The sequence below is a fragment of the Sander lucioperca genome, chromosome 9, assembly GCF_008315115.2.
Source record: "Sander lucioperca isolate FBNREF2018 chromosome 9, SLUC_FBN_1.2, whole genome shotgun sequence".
Classification (NCBI taxonomy): Eukaryota; Metazoa; Chordata; class Actinopteri; order Perciformes; family Percidae; genus Sander; species Sander lucioperca.
In genome coordinates, this window is record NC_050181.1 from 29,400,788 (window position 1) to 29,418,930 (window position 18,143).

Genomic DNA, 18,143 nt, shown 5'->3' on the forward strand with positions numbered 1-18,143 from the left:
CTGCAGAAGATTAATGTTTACGAGTTTTGCTTGTGAACTAACCAGGCATCCCTACCCTTCCAATGGATGGATGGAAGGATGGATCTTCACACTTATAAGAAGACAAACTGAAGGAGACATTTAACTGTGCTTTGTGATATCAATAGGTTCATATTTTTGATGTATTTAATGTTTCTCTAAGATGTCATATGCAAATCAGTCTCAGTCCAACAACACTGTTGGACTGCAGTATATGGGGTTCCTGGAATTAGTGTTGTTTTCCACTATGACTTCAATGCCATGCTGTGTGTTTCTCTTAATTAATGGGACTATGTTATTCACCTTAAGGAGTAAAATAGTGTTTCGTGAGACCTCTCGTTACATTCTTCTGTTTAACCTCCTTTTTGCAGACACTGTACAGATGACACTCGGTCAGTTACTTTTTATACTGAATGCTTTTAGAATAAGGCTGACATATCCTGTATGTGGTGTTTTTACCATGCTTGCTTACTTCACAAATGCAATCCCCCCTCTCACGCTGGTGGTGATGTCTCTGGAGAGATATGTGGCTGTGTGCTACCCACTGAGACACTCTACAATCGTTACCATCAGAAAGACAACAGTGGCTATCATTATGGTTTGGGGCTTTAGTTCACTAAATATCCTCACACATGTTATTTTATTGTTAGATTTTAAATTTGAAGACCTGGAGAGCCTGACGATGAAAGATAACTGTGCCAGAGAAAACATGCGTCTTGGCTCAATGTCTGATCTTTATGATAAATTGTATGTTTATTTTCTGTTTGTTTCAGCTGGTGTGGCAATTCTTTGCTCCTATATTGGTGTGTCGATAGCAGCTAGGTCGGCCTCCACAGACAAAGCTTCAGCTCGTAAGGGTCGTAACACGCTGCTGCTGCATATGGTGCAGCTGGGCCTCAGTCTCTCCTCAACCATACACAACCCATTGCATCTAGCGCTCTCAAAGGTCCTAGACAAGAAAATATTTGTGCGCATCCAAATTGTCCTTTATGTGTGTGTTATTATCTTTCCATCATGTCTGAGTTCTCTCATCTATGGAATTAGAGACCAGACCATTAGACCCATCCTGATATACAATCTTTGCTGTCAGTGGAAATGCGCACTTTCCCTCTCAGTCGTCCCAGTCAAGGCAAAAAGCAGCATGCATATCACTTCATAGATAAATATATTTAACAAAATGTGTTTATTTTTTACTTTTAAACTGTGTAGCGTGGCACTTTAAGTAAAGTGGGATTTGCTGCATGCTATATATGAGTACCTACAGTAGATAAATACTTACTTATACTGTGGGTCTCTGTTTTATTGTGTTCTTTTGGGACTTGCAGACAATAGCAAGGAGGTAAAGTTTCGGAGCCACAGGATACACATGACTATAATGGTGAGCCTTGAATCGTTCAAGACATATGAGCTTTAAAAACCTATATATGTTTGAGAAAATTAAAAGGGATTAATTGTAATCACTAATAACTAATCATTTTAAAATACAATCACAGAATCATGAAAAACATAAGTGCATCAGGGACATTCCTCAGCAATGACATGAATGTATACAATATGAATGTATTTGTTAAAACATTTAAATTGAATGGCCATATTAACTCTTATTCTAAGATGTTTGTAAATTCTGAAAACTTGCAATGCCATTGTTTAAATGAACAACATTGCAAGGTTACAGTGCAAATGTGTGCGTGTTAAAGGTCAAAATGTATATCTTGAATACATACTTTTTGCAAAGTTCTAGCTTTTAAAAAAAAGTGCAATGGTAAAGGAAAATTCTGGTTCATTAACTCTTGGGTCTTATTTTAGTAACTTTGGCCATCATTTCTGACATCGTAGCCAGGGCTGGGTCGATATGCTTTTGTCCTGATTCGATTCTTTCATGGTATGATATATGAAATGTGTGACGATGAGATTTGTATTGCAATTTTCATTTATTGCGATTCTAGAAGTATTGATTTTCTTTTCCTTCTTTAACAAAAAGTTGAATAATACAGTTCTAGAGACAATATATCATGAGACATTACTAAAAACTAATTGTTCTCTAAGAAGGATGCACATCACATGTCAGTCAGTCAGTCTGACATTTATTTCATTTGTAAAGTAGTACATAACATGGATTTTCTGCATTTTCTGTTTTGCTGGAAGCCATTTTTCACCGCAGTTGCCAGAAAGCTGCTACCAGCCAGGCTAAAGCTAATAGTTAGCCTTATAAAAAACAAGAGATCTGTCCCAACTAATGGTATGGTTTGGAGCCGCAAAGCTGGAAACGTAACACTAATCTACAACAGAAGTCGGTGTCTGATATAACGTAATTTACACTGATTTACAGTCAGTGTTCTTGGATACACAGAGTTTGTTGCTAGTGCACAACCTGAAATTTAGAGGAAGCAACATGCATGCATTATTAATATCATTGACATCAGCCTGGATTGATAGTAGATATGAATACAATGGTGTCATGTCAGTCAACCAGTGTATTAAACTGACTAATTTCCTCCTCAAAAATTACTTTAGAAGAGTAGTCACAGCGCTTACTTGCTTTGGTGTTTTTTTATTTCCTATGTAGATGCACTCCCCTACAAAATCATTCTAGTAGTTGAGAATGAGTTATTATTTCCAAATAGAGCTATTTATGTCATCTTGTAAAAATGACAATTTATTATCGCAATATATATCGCAGGAAAAAAAACTATTGCAATGTCAGTTTTTTCCAATATCGTGCAGCCCTAACAAGCCGTCAGACGGACTGTAGTAAAGCTAATAGAACTAGATGTTTCAATCCCTTTAGTAGGAAACTCTTGACAGTAGCAGTCAGTGTGGAGTGGTGAAAAGGAGGATGAGGTATGTCATTGGGGTCATCAGGTGGGCACCCTGCTTCATCGACGTTTCGTTGATTGAAGCCCACAACGTCTCCAGAGGGCTCAACAGTGTACCTAGCGTCCCAGGTACACCCCCCTCCATGCCATACCCTCCATATCCCTGATGGACTCTGCATGGCAGGGGCGTCCTTTTCCCTGAGTCGGGCCTAAGCCTGACCGCATACCATCCGTCTCTACCTTGCTGCCCAGTTGGGGTCCTTCCGCTTGATCCAGAGCCAGTTACTGCTTTTCTCGGCAGCACTTGACATGGACTTGATGGCCTGTTGGAGGGAGCGACCCTTCACCCCTATTTTTTTCAACAAACTGGTGGTAGATGTGGCAACAAATCCTCTGCATCCCACCTCTACTGGGAAGATGCTAGTCTTCTAGCCGCCCTGGGATGCTTCAGCCGCCAGGTCTGAGTATTTGTTCTTTTTCCTCTCATAAGCCTCTTCAACCCCATCTTCCCATGGTACTGTTAATTCCACAACATATGCCACCTTTGTTGTTGGAGACCACAGGACCATATCTGGCCGGAGTGTTGTAGCTACTATTTCTGGGGGAAACACAAGCTTCTTATCAAGGTCTACTTCCAGTTTCCAATCCCGCGCTGACTGCAGGATGCTTGCATCCTTAGATGTTGTGTGATGCTCTTGATGTTGGCCAGCTGGTACGAAATTTGTGAAGTTGACCTGTCCTGCTGATGTTTGTGGGAGGTTGTTTGTGGTGGTTCGCTTCTGTTCCAATATTGATGCCAGCTCTCTGAGTACTTGGTTATGCCGCCAAGTATAGCGCCCTTGGGTGAGACTTGTAGTGCACCCTGATAGAATGTGCCTTAGGGATGCAGGTACTTGACACAGGGGGCAGGCGGGATCTTCTCCATACCACACTTTCAGATTTTGGGGGGAGGGTAGCAGGTCGTATGTGGCTCTGATGACAAAACTCAGCCGCGCTCCCTCCATCTGCCAGATGTCACGCCAGCTGAGCTTTTTCTTCTCCAGGCCCTCCCAGTTGGTCCATCTCCCCTGCTTGGCCATTGAGAAGGCTTTGGCATGTCACTCTCCCTCCTCCTGTCTCTTGACTTTTTCTACCACTAACCGTCTCTTCTGCACTGATGTTGCTTTGTGCCACAGACAAGTTTTTGGGATGAGTCCGAACCCTGCCCTCCCATGCTGTACTTGTCCAATCACATCTCTGAAGTGAAGCGCAGACTTTGCACTCTGAACAGCTTCTGATGGAGTCCACTTCCTTCCTGCTACCACCTGGGGGGCCGCTGTACGAATGACTGCATCCTCAGATTCAGTTAGGGTCATGACGAGCCTTGCTTTGGTGCATTTGAACTCTTCCACAAGCCCTGTGATTGGTAATTCCAACTTGCCATGTCCATAAAGTCCGACGGAGCTTAAACAACGTGGAACTCCAAGCCACTGCTTCAGCTGTGTGCTTATCAACCGTTCCAACTTTTCAACCTTGGTGATAGGGATCTCATACACAGTTAACGGCCACAAGAGTATGCCAAACTGAAAGCACCACAACTTGAGTTTTCCTGGCAACAAGGTCTTGTTGATGCGCTTAACAAGAGAAGAGAAGCCAACAGTTTATCCAGAATATCTAAATCACTTTATTTGGAGGTCAAACTGAAAGTGAGCGCACCTGAAACAATCTGTCATAGCAATGGAATTCTGTCTGCACACAATAACACTATATTAAGTACAGCAGGTCAAAGTTAAACCAGGGAGTCAGTCAGTAAACTGTGATGGATATTTATAAAGACAGTTTACTTACAATTTTAACATTAACCTTTGTTTTCTCTAACAAATATGTTTTTTCTTATATCTGTGGGTCTGTCTGATCATTTGACTGCTCATGTTTCTAGGATGGGTGTCCCGGTCACAGGTTGTTGTTTGTCATTTTGACATTTTCGACTGTGATGGACAATGACTGATAACCTCATTCCTTGTTAACGTATGGTGTTTTTTATATACTCTAAGATAAATTATGAGTGAAATAAGCAGTCAACGCCATGGCTGAGCATTTCCACCTTGGAACTACAGCGTTCTAACTCGAAAATGGACTCAGACAACACATTCTCACTCCCAACCCTAACCCTACAGTTTTAGTTTAGTTTTTTTCAATCAATTTAGCACATTTACAGAAACAAACTTACAATTTTCAAAACTAAGTACAATCGTCACACCACGAGGTACCTTCAGCACGTCACCCTATGTGACCTGCAAAAGGTGATTACTCCATCAAAAGAATTAACTCCTGTTTCAAATGTAAATAAATCCATCAATGAATAAATCATTGCCAACAAAAGGTTCTGTTATCATTGCTTAGACCAAGACAGTCAAAATGTAAAGACATCTTGGCAAATGACAGCGTATTCTAAAAGGGTGATAGTTACCCACTATGTAATATTGTCCATATTGTATAATAATATAATATATATATTGCTATACTTATATTGCTAACATTAAATACTTAAATAGTATTGAACCATGGCACACACTATACTTTCTCACACACCGGCCAACTGCAAATACATGAAGAAAGCTTGTACAGAAAAAAGATATGCAACAGCATTTTTATTATCAGGAAATACTGTATTATGTATCTAATATATCTGTGACAGGTTATTGTGATTGTTGGTTGCTCTATTTTGCATGTAAGGATTTACACAATTAACATGTGTATAATTGCATTTGGGAGTTATATGATTCAATGGCAAATTAATGCAACTATTTAGATCTGCTAGGCTCACTCAGTGCATTTTGTGCCAAAGCAATTATAAATGAGTCATGTGAACAACTGACGTAATGTTCATTAAATAGTCACATAGTTTGACGAAGTTTAAAAGTCATTCGAGGATTGTGCCAAAGCGATTGAGAAAAACTAATACTACGTAATCTTACAGTGCCGCGGTCGAGCTGCTGCTATGTTCCAAATTCATATGTAGAAGCAACAAATGATATATCCAGCTACAAATACAGCCTGAAAGTCTGAAGTTAAAACGGAAGTACAAAGAGTCGTTGCAATGGAGATGATACACCGTCTCGTCACATTGGTGTGAACTGGCACGTTTCAGAACGTTGCAGACCGGTGATTTGCAAGACGTTGCAAGTTTCAACTCGTCTCGTTGCGAATCTTTGGTCTGAACTGGGCTGAAGATGAATCCCATTAATTAATCATTAATATGAATGGTACCTAAGTGTCAATGGTTAGTGGTTACCTTAAACATTTTCATGGCCACGTTCCTCATAATCAGAGTGCGATTAGCTGGGGGGGGAAGCGTGGGTATGTGGATCATTTAGGGTTTTGCATGTGAAGAGTCCATTTGATTTTGCTGTCCAATTAAATCAACAGGCTAAATATTTTATGTTTCTTAAACGCTTCTTAAGGATGTCAAATGCAATTCAATCTCCAACCAACATCACTGCTGGACTGGGGTTACTGGAATTAGTGTTGTTTTCCACTCTGACTAATGCTGTATGTTTCTCTTCATTAATGGGACCATGTTATTTACCTTGAGGAGTAAAACGGTGTTTCGTAAGACCCCCCATTACGTTCTTCTGTTTAACCTCCTTTTGCAGATACTGTACAGATGACACTGAGTCAGTTACTATACATGCTGGCTGTTTGTAGAATAAGGCCGATATATCTTTTATGTGGTGTTTTCACCATGCTCACCAATCTTACAAATGTAATCTCCCCTCTCACACTGGTGGTGATGTCTCTGGAGAGATATGTGGCTGTCTGCTAGCCACTGAGACACTCTACAATCGTTACCATCAGAAAGACAGACACAGAGTGGCAATCATTGTGGTTTAGAGCTCTAGTTCACTAAATATCCTCACGCAAGTTATTTTACTGTTAGATTTTAAATTTGAAGACCTGGAGAGCCTGAATATGAAAGGTATTTGTGACATAAAAAGCATGCTCATTGGCCCAATGTCTGATGATTATGACAAAGCATATTTTTATTTTGTTTGTTTGTATCAACTGGTGTAACAACGTTACGTCCAAAGCTCCCTTCCTAATATTATTCCAATGTTAAAGATGGGGGAATAAATTTAAAATTGTCAAAAATGCTATTTAAAGTTTAGCTTAAAGCAGCACTAGAGAACTTTTCCCACTTCGGTCCCCCTACAGGTTGGAAGTGGAATTGTCCATTACATTACATTGTCCAGTCCATTCGAACTACAGATCCGCTACCTGATCTGGCAAACTTGCATAATGTAATGTAATGGACAATTTCGCTTCCAACCTGTAGGGGGACCGAAGCGGGAAAAGTTCTCTAGTGTTGCTTTAAGCTAATATGAGGCTTCAGTAGTCTAGATCGCAGATCTTCATCAGGGTGTCCAGGACCCCTAGGGGGTCCTCAGAGTTACTGCAGGAGGGCCTCCAAATTATTGTATGATAATTTTTCAGAAAGTTCTTTTTTAATTTTTTTTAATTGAAATAGTATATTATTAGCAAAGACAAATCAGCCTCTTTATGAAAAGAAAATTACCTAACATAGACTTACTGGCCTATAGGTAAGCTAGCCACTAAGGTAGCCATCCAAAAACACAGTTAAGCTTAAGGATTTACTGTGCCACATGTATGTTTAACATTAAAACATAATGTATAAATATATTCAATTTTATTTATAGTATCAAATCATAACAAGAGTTATCTCGAGACACTTTACAGATTGAGTAGAGACCATATTTATAAAGTCCCAACAATTCTAGTAGTTCCCCCAAGAGCAAGCATTTAGTGCAACAGTGGCGAGGAAAAACTCCCTTTTAGGAAGAAACCTGGGACAGACCCAGGCTCTTAGTAGGCGGTGTCTGATGGCGTCGGTTGGGGATGTGATGAACAGTGGCAATAATAGTCACAATAAAGATAATGGAACAGTGACTAGAAAATGGTAGTCGTAGCAGTTCATATGAATATGCCAACAATTATTTGAATAGCTTAGTATTGTATGCATCATAAAAAACAATGTGTTGTGGCTTTAGGCCACCCTACACATCATTGTAGGCCCAGTTTAATATGCAACTACATTTTACAATATGTAGTAGGTGGTCCCTGCTCCGTCTCTCTTTCAGCTCAGGGGTCTTTAGCCTAAAAAACTTTGAAGATCATGGTCTAGGTAATTCAACTCTGCAAGAAAACATGGTGTGGAGAGACAAATACCCACTTGATTCGGTTAACTCAGACTGCTGAAGCCTGATAATAGCTTTGGTTGAACTTTGGAATTATTTTTTGTACAGAACGAGGACTGCTGATTTTGTCCTCTGACTCTACCATTGGAATCAAATTATGAAGGATATTATGGTATGGATAAAAGGAATATTAACGTCAAAAACAAAAATAAGTTCAACGTACATATGAAGCATATGAGTATTTCTTGAAGACAGACTTGAATTAGAATTAATTTAGAAAAGAGATTGTTTCTTTTTTATTTAAAGCTTTAGTGTGTAATTTTTTTTATATCAATGAATGTCATCGCCATCGCCAAATGAGTTGATACAAAGCTAATTAAGACTATCAGCTCCACACAACTCTCTCTGTATTTCTCAGTATGGCTATGTTCAAAAGATTGTTGTCGTCTGGTGACTTTCCCGCGCAGAAACTTGAGTGGAGATAATTACCTCTTCTGAAGAGTCCATCATGTTTTTTTAATCCTCTGGGTCCTCCTTGGCTACTAGCAACAGTGTGGAGGAGGGGTGGGGGCACGTGTGCGATTACAGAGGGTTAGCGTCATGTGGATGCAACAACAGTGGTGTTGTCATTACTAAGAATTCCTCATGGGGGCGATAGAAACTACGCACTATAGCTTTAAATATCGAATATGGAGGGAAATTAATTTATCTTAAAAACTTTATAGTGGGATTTGCTGAACTTCATGATGATAATTATGGCCTACTCTATATATACTCCCGTTAAGTTAAATAAATTAATTTGGATTACTATTGCATATGTGCTGTGTTTTATCCAAAAACTAGAATTACCGCCTCACAATTGTATGCCTCCGCCAAGCAGTCAAGGTGCAGCTTACATTCATGTCTATCCAGACTGGTATAATAGATATAGTGAATACTTTGAAGGACTTTAATAAAAGGTATTAAGTGTATTTTTTGTTGAGATGGAAGTTATTATATTGACAAGTGTAGCTTATTTGGATACTACCGCACTACTTGATCAATGAAAGAGCTATGCTACTGAAAAGCTATTTGATTCAGAAAACAGCAATGCTATTGAGAAGTAGTTAAACTAGTAATGCCATTGTAGCTCTGCTAAAGCCCAACACTGCTCACATTTCAGCACAAGTTGGATTTAGCGCATTGATGCTGTCGGCACAGGTTGCTGATCTTGGCTACTGTTTAATTTGCCTGAAGGTGTCATAATGACAAATGGTGGTTCAGCCGGTTTGGAAAAACGGGAAATTGACCCAACTCAAGTATGGATGTTGCTGCAAAGAAGCTACTGATTCTAAAACGTGGATGCTTCACACATCTTCAACTCCAAAGCACAGAAGATCTATACAGTCATCACAGTTTCAAGGTGAGCACCCAAGATTAATGTCACCAATTCAATATCCGACCAACTGTAAAATATTTTCACAAATCTCCTTCTGTTGTGTTTTTGGAGACATTCTGATGTCACAGTGAAATTTACCTTTGACCTTTTGGATACAACATGTCTTCACTTCATCATTTTATCCTATTAAACATTTGTTTGAACTTTTAACATAATTAGTGTATGAGTTCTTGAGTTAAAATCTAGTCAGTTCCTCCTTAAGTCCAAGTGGACATTTGTGCCAGATGTAATGGCATCCCCAGCGGTGGACAGTCAGTGGTGAATCAAGAATCAGACATCTTCATCTTGAGGATTGAATATGTTCATATGATGAGGTTACTGTTAGTCTGTGAAGATATCCCTGAAGACTCAATGGACTTAAGAACATTGCCTGTACAGTATCTACTGTATACTGTTCTACTTTTCTATTTCATTTTCTACACATATTATTTATTTTTACTATCCACAGCAGGGGGAGCCATTTACCTTCCTATACAGTATTCACCTCCCTGCCTGCTCTCTATTTCTTACACGATAACTTCTGCATATTTTCCTTCTAATGAATTGATTTATTTACTGAACTTATTTTCCAATACTGGTCTTAGACGAAGTCCTTGAAAAATACTATTATCTTCATTCCATTATTGTTCCTGTTGGGCGGCATTGCTCATTATTTTCATTCAATCATTTTTATTTACATTGCTTTTACTTTTCCGCAGTCAGGAAGTTGTTTTCTTTCATTTCCTCTATAATGTTGTAGTAAATCTATTTGTCTTTAGTTTTTCAAAAGCATGTTTGAGTCAGCAGCTCAGTTTAACATGGAGAGTTTGAGTTCATTGAAATCATGCTCACAGTTAAACAACTGAATAAAAAGGTTTAAAAACAGAAAGTTTGGCATTACATATATATAGAAACATATATTCATGCTAACGTGGTGTATCATAATTCTCTGTTTTGCACTTTCTTCCACATTTTCCAAAGGTTACACACTTTCAATTTCTACCTGTAAGGTAGCTTTGTTTTTTTTTGAGTTATTTCACAATTATCTCATTCTTATTTTTCTATTAATGTACAAGGTTAAGAGAAATAACCAAAAGAAAGGCTTCATTTTTGTTTCACAAAGCACACAATACTTTCTAAAAGACACACTAATGTTGAAGAGATGAAACTTTTTGATGCAATCGGTGGGGTGGAAAAGCTCATTTGTTGTCATGGTTGTAATCATTCAGGGGACATTAGGACCTTATTTGATTGTACAGTAGATTCAATGGATCTTGCATTGATCGCACATTTCTTCTGATGACAGATGGATTTGAGATTCTTTTTCAAAATAGGGATGCACTGATCCGATACTGATATCGGCCCATACTTTATGCTAACCCTAACCCAAATAGCTGGATCGAGTATCGTGACAATGGGGCTGATCTATTCAATTAAATTCTATGTTTAACTATGTTCCTTCACCCCGCCTACTTGCGCTTGTCCGCAGGAAAAAAAAAAATCTAATATATTCATATCCAGGAATGATATATCCTCAATTTCTAAATAGTAATTGTTTAAATTTGAAAGTAGGAAGTCTTCAAACAAGATTAGCAAACTCAAACAAAAATTTTTTTTTTTTAGTTTAAAAAAAAACACACGGAAACTAAAAAGATGTCTTCATCATATGTCAATAACAATCTCTGCTTTTTTTGTTTTTTAACAATTATATACTTTTTGCAGCACTTTGATAGTTTGTTCATTTATTCCCAAAATAACCCCAACAATCTTGAACTATATGAAAGTCCTATAACTATTGAAGAATTTCATTCTAATATTAAAAAAAGTCCTACCAACAAAACCACCTGGACCCAATGGGTTGCCATTTGAATATTACAGAACCTTTTGGGAGAGAGGGCATTAATTCAATCATCATGGCCGTCTTCGAGGAATGTAATGAGAATGGAGAGTTAACTGAATAAATGAAACAAGGCCTCATTGTGCTAATCCCTCAGCCAAACAAAGATCATTTACATCAAGATCATTGACATCCAATATCATTTTAAAAATTTGGATCATAAATGGTTCGCTTCACTCTGTCTGAACGAAATGATATCACCACCTCAATCTGGATTTATGAAGGACAGATACATACGTTATCATATTTGTTTAAAGCTTAACGTTTAGATATTAATGGATGTCAGTTACATTCAAACCATTGCAAAAAGCGAATGAAGACTATCAGGTCCACACAACTCTCTGTATTTCTCAGTATAGCTATGTTCAGAAGATTGTGTCATCTCCGCTCTGTTAGCTCTGTAAGATCCACCAGAACAGCCTCCACACATAACTGCACTGCACCCTTCCATTATACAACCTTTGGACAGTCAGCACTTTCAGTTAAAGCCATCACTCAATGGAATGCTATTCCAGACAACATAAAGACCTGTAGTTCCATCAGACCAACATTATTTAAAAACCAATCAACTTTGCAACCACTAACATCCTGCTTTTTTACTTTTATTTTATTTTTTTGTTTTTAAACATGGTGCTGTTGTGTGTGTGTGTGTGTGTGTGTGTGTCTGTAACAATGTGCATTATATTGATGTAGGATTTGTGATCTGTCTTGTTATTTTGTTAGATGTTGTTATGTTTTTACTGTTGGATTTAAATTGTGCCCTGCCTAGGGACTGCAGATGTAAATTAGCCTAAGGCTAACTCTGGTACAATGCATCAAATGGCAACATTTATGTAAAAAATTGTACATGGTCCCTAACAAATAAAATGAATAAATAAAATAAATATAAATAAATTCTGCGACTTTCCCACACAGAAACTCGAGTGAAGATCATTACCTCTTCTGAAGAGTCCATCATGTTTTTTTTTATCCTCCGTGTCCTCCTTGGCTACTAGCAACTGCGTTGAGGAGGGGTGGGGGTGGTGCGCGATCACGGAAGGCTTGTATCATGTAGACGCACCGACAGTGTTGTTGTCATTACTTAGAATTACTCATGGGGGAGACAGAAACTACGCACTATAGCTTTAATCCTAGATATTATTCTGTTTTAATTAATGAAGAACCAATTATACTTCAGATTTGTACAAAGCCTTTAACACGCAACAACATTCATTAATAAAGCTTTACTGTATTTTGGCTTTACTGCATTTTTTTAGAAAGTTTAGTTCATATTCTATAAAAATGTCAGTAGCAGTGTCTCTTCAGTTTATGGCATTTCACCTCCTTTTATGTTAAACAGGTAGCAGACAGGGGTGCCCAACATCCCCCTTTTTATATTTAATTGCTGCCAAACTTAAAATGTCAAAAATAGGAGAAAAGTACATAATAATTAGTCAACTAGCAGATGACACTTGTCTCTTTTTGAAAGAATGAAGATCAAGTGGCGGTCATATTGGAGGCTTTAACAAATTTCTCTAAGGCCTCAGGTCTGACAATCAATCAGAGTAAGAGTGAAATTTAAACATTACATCATTCTAATAAGACATCAAAAATGGGTTTAGATGTAAAAACAAATCACTATGATATATCGGTGTCTTGATAAATAAGTCAGCGTCTGATAGAGTATCTGCCAGCTTCTTGCCCAAGATAGAAAAAGCAAAAAAAAAATCTTCAACTGGTTGCAAACAGACCTTACCATACAAGGCCGTGCACTGCTGTCAAGGGCAGAAGGTATCTTCAAGAATAGTATACCCTGCCATCTCACTTTAGGTCGATCCAATAACATGTGCAGCCATTGATTCTCTCCTATTTTAAAATGATATGGAAAAACAAAACTGAGCATGTTAAAAGAAAAATATGTATTAGAAGCTACACTGATGCATTAGATTATCATACAATCAGAATTTCAAAATCAAGATTAACACGTGTTTGTCTGAAAGAAATTTGTCAATGGCTTTATATGCTTTATATTAAGTGCGTTGGGCGTTGTGCACCCAATGCTTGCTGCATGTGTATGGAAAAACACTCTTGTGAAGCAAGCTTGGATGCACAAAAGTATGCCATTAAGTTTATACAAGCCTGGTGCTCTCTATTAGTCTGAAAACCCATCTAAACCACAGAAAGGGTAACAGAGCTCAGCCACCAACAGCTAAGGATGTCCTAGAAAGATTTGATGTCATCTTTGGTCAACACACCAATTATAAAAGGTGATGGGGAAACATGAGCTTCTCATTTCCTTTTGTAGAAGTATAAACACCCACACATGGGTCGCGCACAGACAGTTTTCCGCTGACGGTGTAGCTTCTGTCCTCGACCCTGTAACTGAAACCACCGGAGAAAGAGAAGGATGTTCACGTTTTATGTGCTCTTGGTTCTTCTCTTTAGAGCCTGTAAGTCATTGCAAACAATATTTTCCATGCTGCAAATGAATTATGGGTATCGTAAATCTTACTTTGGCAACTTGAAATTGTGTCTCCAAAATGTTTGAGACTTTTTAAATGTGTAAAAGGGATATTTGCATTCAATGGTCGTTGATGTATCTCTGTATCTGTGTTTCAGCTGGCACTCTGCTCTCCGCAAACCCCGGACACAATGTGACTTTACCGTGTTTCTATGACTCCAGCGCCAGAAATCTGTGCTGGTACAAGCAGGTTGCGGGGGAGCAACCTCAAATCTTATCCTCTTTCTACAAACATTCACCTGGCTCCAACAAATTCCACAACCAGTTCCAAGACAACAAACGCTTTTCAGTTCGTACTGGCAAAGGGTTCTACCATCTGAACATATTTAATGTCCAGGACTCAGATTCAGCTATGTACTACTGTGGACACACCACTGGTACAGTCACTGAATTTAACAATGGAACATTTTTGGTTTTAAAAGGTATTTTGTTTTAGATTTTGGACATAAAATTATTTTCATTGATGTTTTTTTTTTTTTTCCCCCATTTGATTTTCCATTCCATAATCATTTCTAAAAATGTCTTATTTTTCAGAGTCCAGTCGAAGAACTTTCCTTCAGCAGCCGGCGTCCGACTCTGTGAAGCCAGGCGAATCTGTAACTCTGAACTGCACGGTGTACACTGGAACCAGTGACACAGAACACAGTGTTTACTGGTTCAAAAGGGAGAATTCAGGAAACTCCCACTTGGGAATTATGTACATCGACAGACACAGCCGCAGTCAGTGTGAACAGAGCCTGTGGCAGGAGTTTCCTGCACGGAGCTGTGTGCACACTTTATCAAAAAGGAATGCGAGTGTGTCGGATGCTGGGACGTACTACTGTGCTGTGGCTTCGTGTGGAGACATACTGTTTGGGAAAGGAGCAAGACTGGATGTTGGAGGTGAGCAACATATTCAGGGTACCCCCCAGGGTTCTCCTAATTTAAGTTTTTAAGTTACATTTAAGACATTTTAAGACCTTTTTAATACCACTTAGGATGAAATATAACCCTCCTGTTTTCCTCGGGTCAAATTTGACCCATTTTTAAAGTTTCTGTAACAGAAATGTGGTTTTCTTTCATTCAAATCACCCAAAAATAACACAGATGGTTCCATACAATGCTCTTTTCAAGTAAAATGAAGGATCAGATCTCTACTTTTATTGATTTTTGGGTGTCTTATTCAAATTTAAAAAATCTTAACGGTGTCCTGACTTAACTTTGACATAAAGCAGTCTGTGATTTACTCAACATCCTCTGATCTTAACTATTAGTCAAAATAATTCATATTTTCAGCTTCGGGAGATAACTTATACTTAATACTTTATTAAGAGGCAAAACAGACAATACAAGGACAACACAAGGGTTAATGCCAACTTCATGGACATCTACTGTAAAATCAGTATTACCAGTATTTACCAAGTAACGTTAATTTAATGGAACATTTTTGTGAAGTGTGTTTGCACTCCAATAACATAAAATGAATCAAACATTTAGAGCTCTTATGCTATGAAACCAAAAATACAAAATAAAGTGAATTTAAACGTTACACACAAAATATTTATTCATAACATTTAATTCTGCAAAAGGAAAAGAACCAATTTAAGACTTTTGTCAACGAAATTAATACTTTTAAGGCCTTTTTTTAAGATTATTAAATCTCTAAGGCTTTTTTTTAAATACTTATAAGACCCAGTGCGAACCATAATACTGTACATTTAAAAAAAATCTAATTTGATGTCTTAGTCTGAATAGTTTTTTTTATGTTTTCACAGAGAAACAGGATGACAGTTCCCCTGTCTTCATGCATTGCATGGTTGCAGCTCTGCTTTTGTCCGTTTTCTTGAACATCATCCTAATCGCCATCCTCTGCAAAATTTCCAGGAGAATATGTCCTCATTCTGAAGGTACTAATTCATTTATACTTAGTGGAGATGAAGTCTGTCGTTCTGTCTGTTGTTTTGGTGAAGATAAAAGGAAACAACTCAGACCAGACGCAGCGAGGTCCCGGGGGCATTTCTATGCTATTACAGCAGCTATTTGAACTATTTTTCAAGTAATTTGTTAATGGAATACCTAAAAATCTGTACATCGTTTGGGGAAAACATGATAGTTGCTGAGGAAAAACTGCATTTGATTATCATAAAAAGGGGCGTGTCTGTAAAGGGGAGACTCGTGGATACCCATAGAACCCATTTTCATTCAGACAGATTGGGCTGGGAGGTGAACGGATCCCTTTGAATATGGCATGCAAGTTTTTTCCCCAACAAGCTAACATGACATGGTTGGAACCAAATGGTTTCCTTAGATTCCTTAGGTCAACTTTCATATGATACTACTGTCTTCTTTATCTTCTTTCTAGCTTTAAAACAGAGCCCGCTACAGCCTCTGTAGAGTCAGCTTAAAAGATTCTGGGCTTTTGAGAAAACATTTGGGGCTGGAGCCACAAGAAGCCACCCCCTGTTCTAGCCCTGCTAGAAGGTAGTGACTGTAAAATCTGATTGATTGATTTTTTTCATAGAGCTGCAACCTCACTCGAGTGTCCCAGAAAACACTGCTAACAGTCAGGTAAGCTCAAAAATCTTCCGGACATGAGTTTGTTTTTGTATATGGACACATCCCTCCCCTATCTAAATAAGTTTAGCGTCAGATAATAATGTTATTGTTATTATCTCCAGAGTGAGGAATCTGATGCTCAACAGTACGTAGCTCTGGACTTCAAAGAGATGAAAGGCAAGAGCAGGAGACGGAGGAGCACAGAAGAGGAGACAATTTACTCTGGAGTTAAACTGTCAGAGCTGAAGTGATTGTAGCTATTTCAAGTTGGGGTAGACAGTTTTCTGGAACAGGCAATGAAAAAAAAGCCATCATTTGAAAATACATCCCTCTTCCTGCAGCTGTGCCCTCTCTGTCCTAAGCCCCTCTCTTCATCCAGTAACCTGTACGAGTACTAGTCATTCATTTCAGTCATCCCCATTGTGATCCCCATGCAGTTATATAGCCACAGTGCTATATGAGAATTACCGTCCTGATTTCTTTGCAAACTTGTGGGCCTGCAAAACACTTTGAGATGACATACTGTGATTTGAGGCTCAAGGTAAGTCTTGGGTGGTATTGATTTTTTCATACCTTTTTGACATTTTTCCCCCTGGGGTATATGGTATATGTCCTTTGTATCATTTAAAAAAAAAAATATATATCTTTCTCCTCTATGCAACCACATCTTTAACTCGAGCTAAAGGTTGCCTTCATGTTTCTGTTAATGACACACACACACACATATATATCAAAAGTTGTTCTTTGTGTTTAACAGTTCAGATGTACAGAGGAAATATATCTGCCTCTAACTGGCCTGATTTACTTCTTAATGCCAAGTAGTCAGTGGAAAAAGAAAAGAAAAAAAATCCACTATTGCCACACAATGTATGCGCTGCCCAAGGATGTGCTCTGGTAGCCAGCTCACAGGGTTTCTGACCTATTTTCAATACTAGCATAAAATGTACCCCTACTGTTGATGTCATGTCCATATTCTGGTGCAAAACTACTATCAAGATATTATTTGTACAGTATATGAATGAAAATTGATGGACTGAGACTTGATTAACTTCTCTTTGACCCCACTGACTCTCAATAGAAAAGTCTGAAAAAGCCCGAAGACAGCATGAAATCTAAAATATGATAAGCAATCAACTGGCACTACACTGGTATAGGAGTTTGAAATCATGTGCAGTTTGAATGTAATTTTTTTTCAAGTCTGTCTTTTTTTTTGGGTTGCCTTGCAGTGTAGGCAGTTGTTGCCATTGCTGGATTAGCAACTTTTTTCTGCAGGATTTTCTGTCTGAAAGTATGTGCATACACATCTGCATAGAACAGCCAACAGGAGCGTGATTTCAGTTATTATTACAGCATATTGTAATATTAAGATCAACTTTTGTGTTTTTGATCCTTTAAATCCTAAATATGCTTAACTGCAAAGTTAAAAATGTACTCTTGTAACACAAATTAAGGATTAAGGATTTAGCGAAGAATACTTAATTTTAATTTTCTTCTTAAAAGGCAGTGGTTTCTTCATTTTTACATGGTTCCTTCATGATGACCTCCAACTGCAACCGCCAACATGAGGAAATGAGTATTCCTTAAATGCATTTTTTTTTTCTCATTCCTAAAAAGACTGTCCTCACAATTGGTCCTCATGTGATCTGCATAAGTTTATTGTAAATGTTGCTGTTTTGCTCTCTTTGTGTGAACGTGTATATAAATTAAAGATTGTATAACCTAAACAGATGGGCTACCATGACTTTAGGCAGGGCTGGACTGGCCA

At 38.2% G+C, this 18,143-nt stretch overlaps 3 protein-coding genes and 1 pseudogene across 3 annotated transcripts in view; 3 read left to right on the plus strand and 1 right to left on the minus strand.

Annotated features, from left to right (window-relative positions):
* Positions 1–18,143, minus strand: part of LOC116042337 (prostaglandin D2 receptor 2) — a 53,362-nt gene that overhangs the window by 23,935 nt on the left and 11,284 nt on the right. The gene's annotated exons all lie outside the window — the stretch shown is intronic.
* On the plus strand, positions 182–1,177 carry LOC116042293 (odorant receptor 131-2-like). Its single transcript, XM_031288429.2, has one exon. The coding sequence runs from the start codon at positions 182–184 to the stop codon at positions 1,175–1,177; it is 996 nt and encodes a 331-aa protein (XP_031144289.2).
* On the plus strand, positions 6,279–6,887 carry LOC116042294 (annotated as a pseudogene).
* LOC116042339 lies at positions 13,638–18,101 on the plus strand. Its single transcript, XM_031288493.2, has 6 exons — positions 13,638–13,772; positions 13,942–14,265; positions 14,378–14,725; positions 15,598–15,729; positions 16,344–16,390; positions 16,501–18,101. Exons 1-6 carry the CDS (start codon positions 13,730–13,732, stop codon positions 16,627–16,629), a joined length of 1,023 nt encoding a protein of 340 aa, XP_031144353.1. The 5' UTR covers positions 13,638–13,729; the 3' UTR covers positions 16,630–18,101.

Bases quoted from the DNA above. Each gene is read 5' to 3' on its own strand.
- LOC116042339 (XM_031288493.2), top strand. From the start codon at position 13,730: ATGTTCACGTTTTATGTGCTCTTGGTTCTTCTCTTTAGAGCCT. The intron at 15,730-16,343 runs GTACTAATTCAT...TTTTTTTCATAG, and splicing joins AATATGTCCTCATTCTGAAG to AGCTGCAACCTCACTCGAGT. The intron at 16,391-16,500 runs GTAAGCTCAAAA...TATTATCTCCAG, and splicing joins AAAACACTGCTAACAGTCAG to AGTGAGGAATCTGATGCTCA.
- LOC116042293 (XM_031288429.2), top strand. From the start codon at position 182: ATGTCATATGCAAATCAGTCTCAGTCCAACAACACTGTTGGACTGCAG.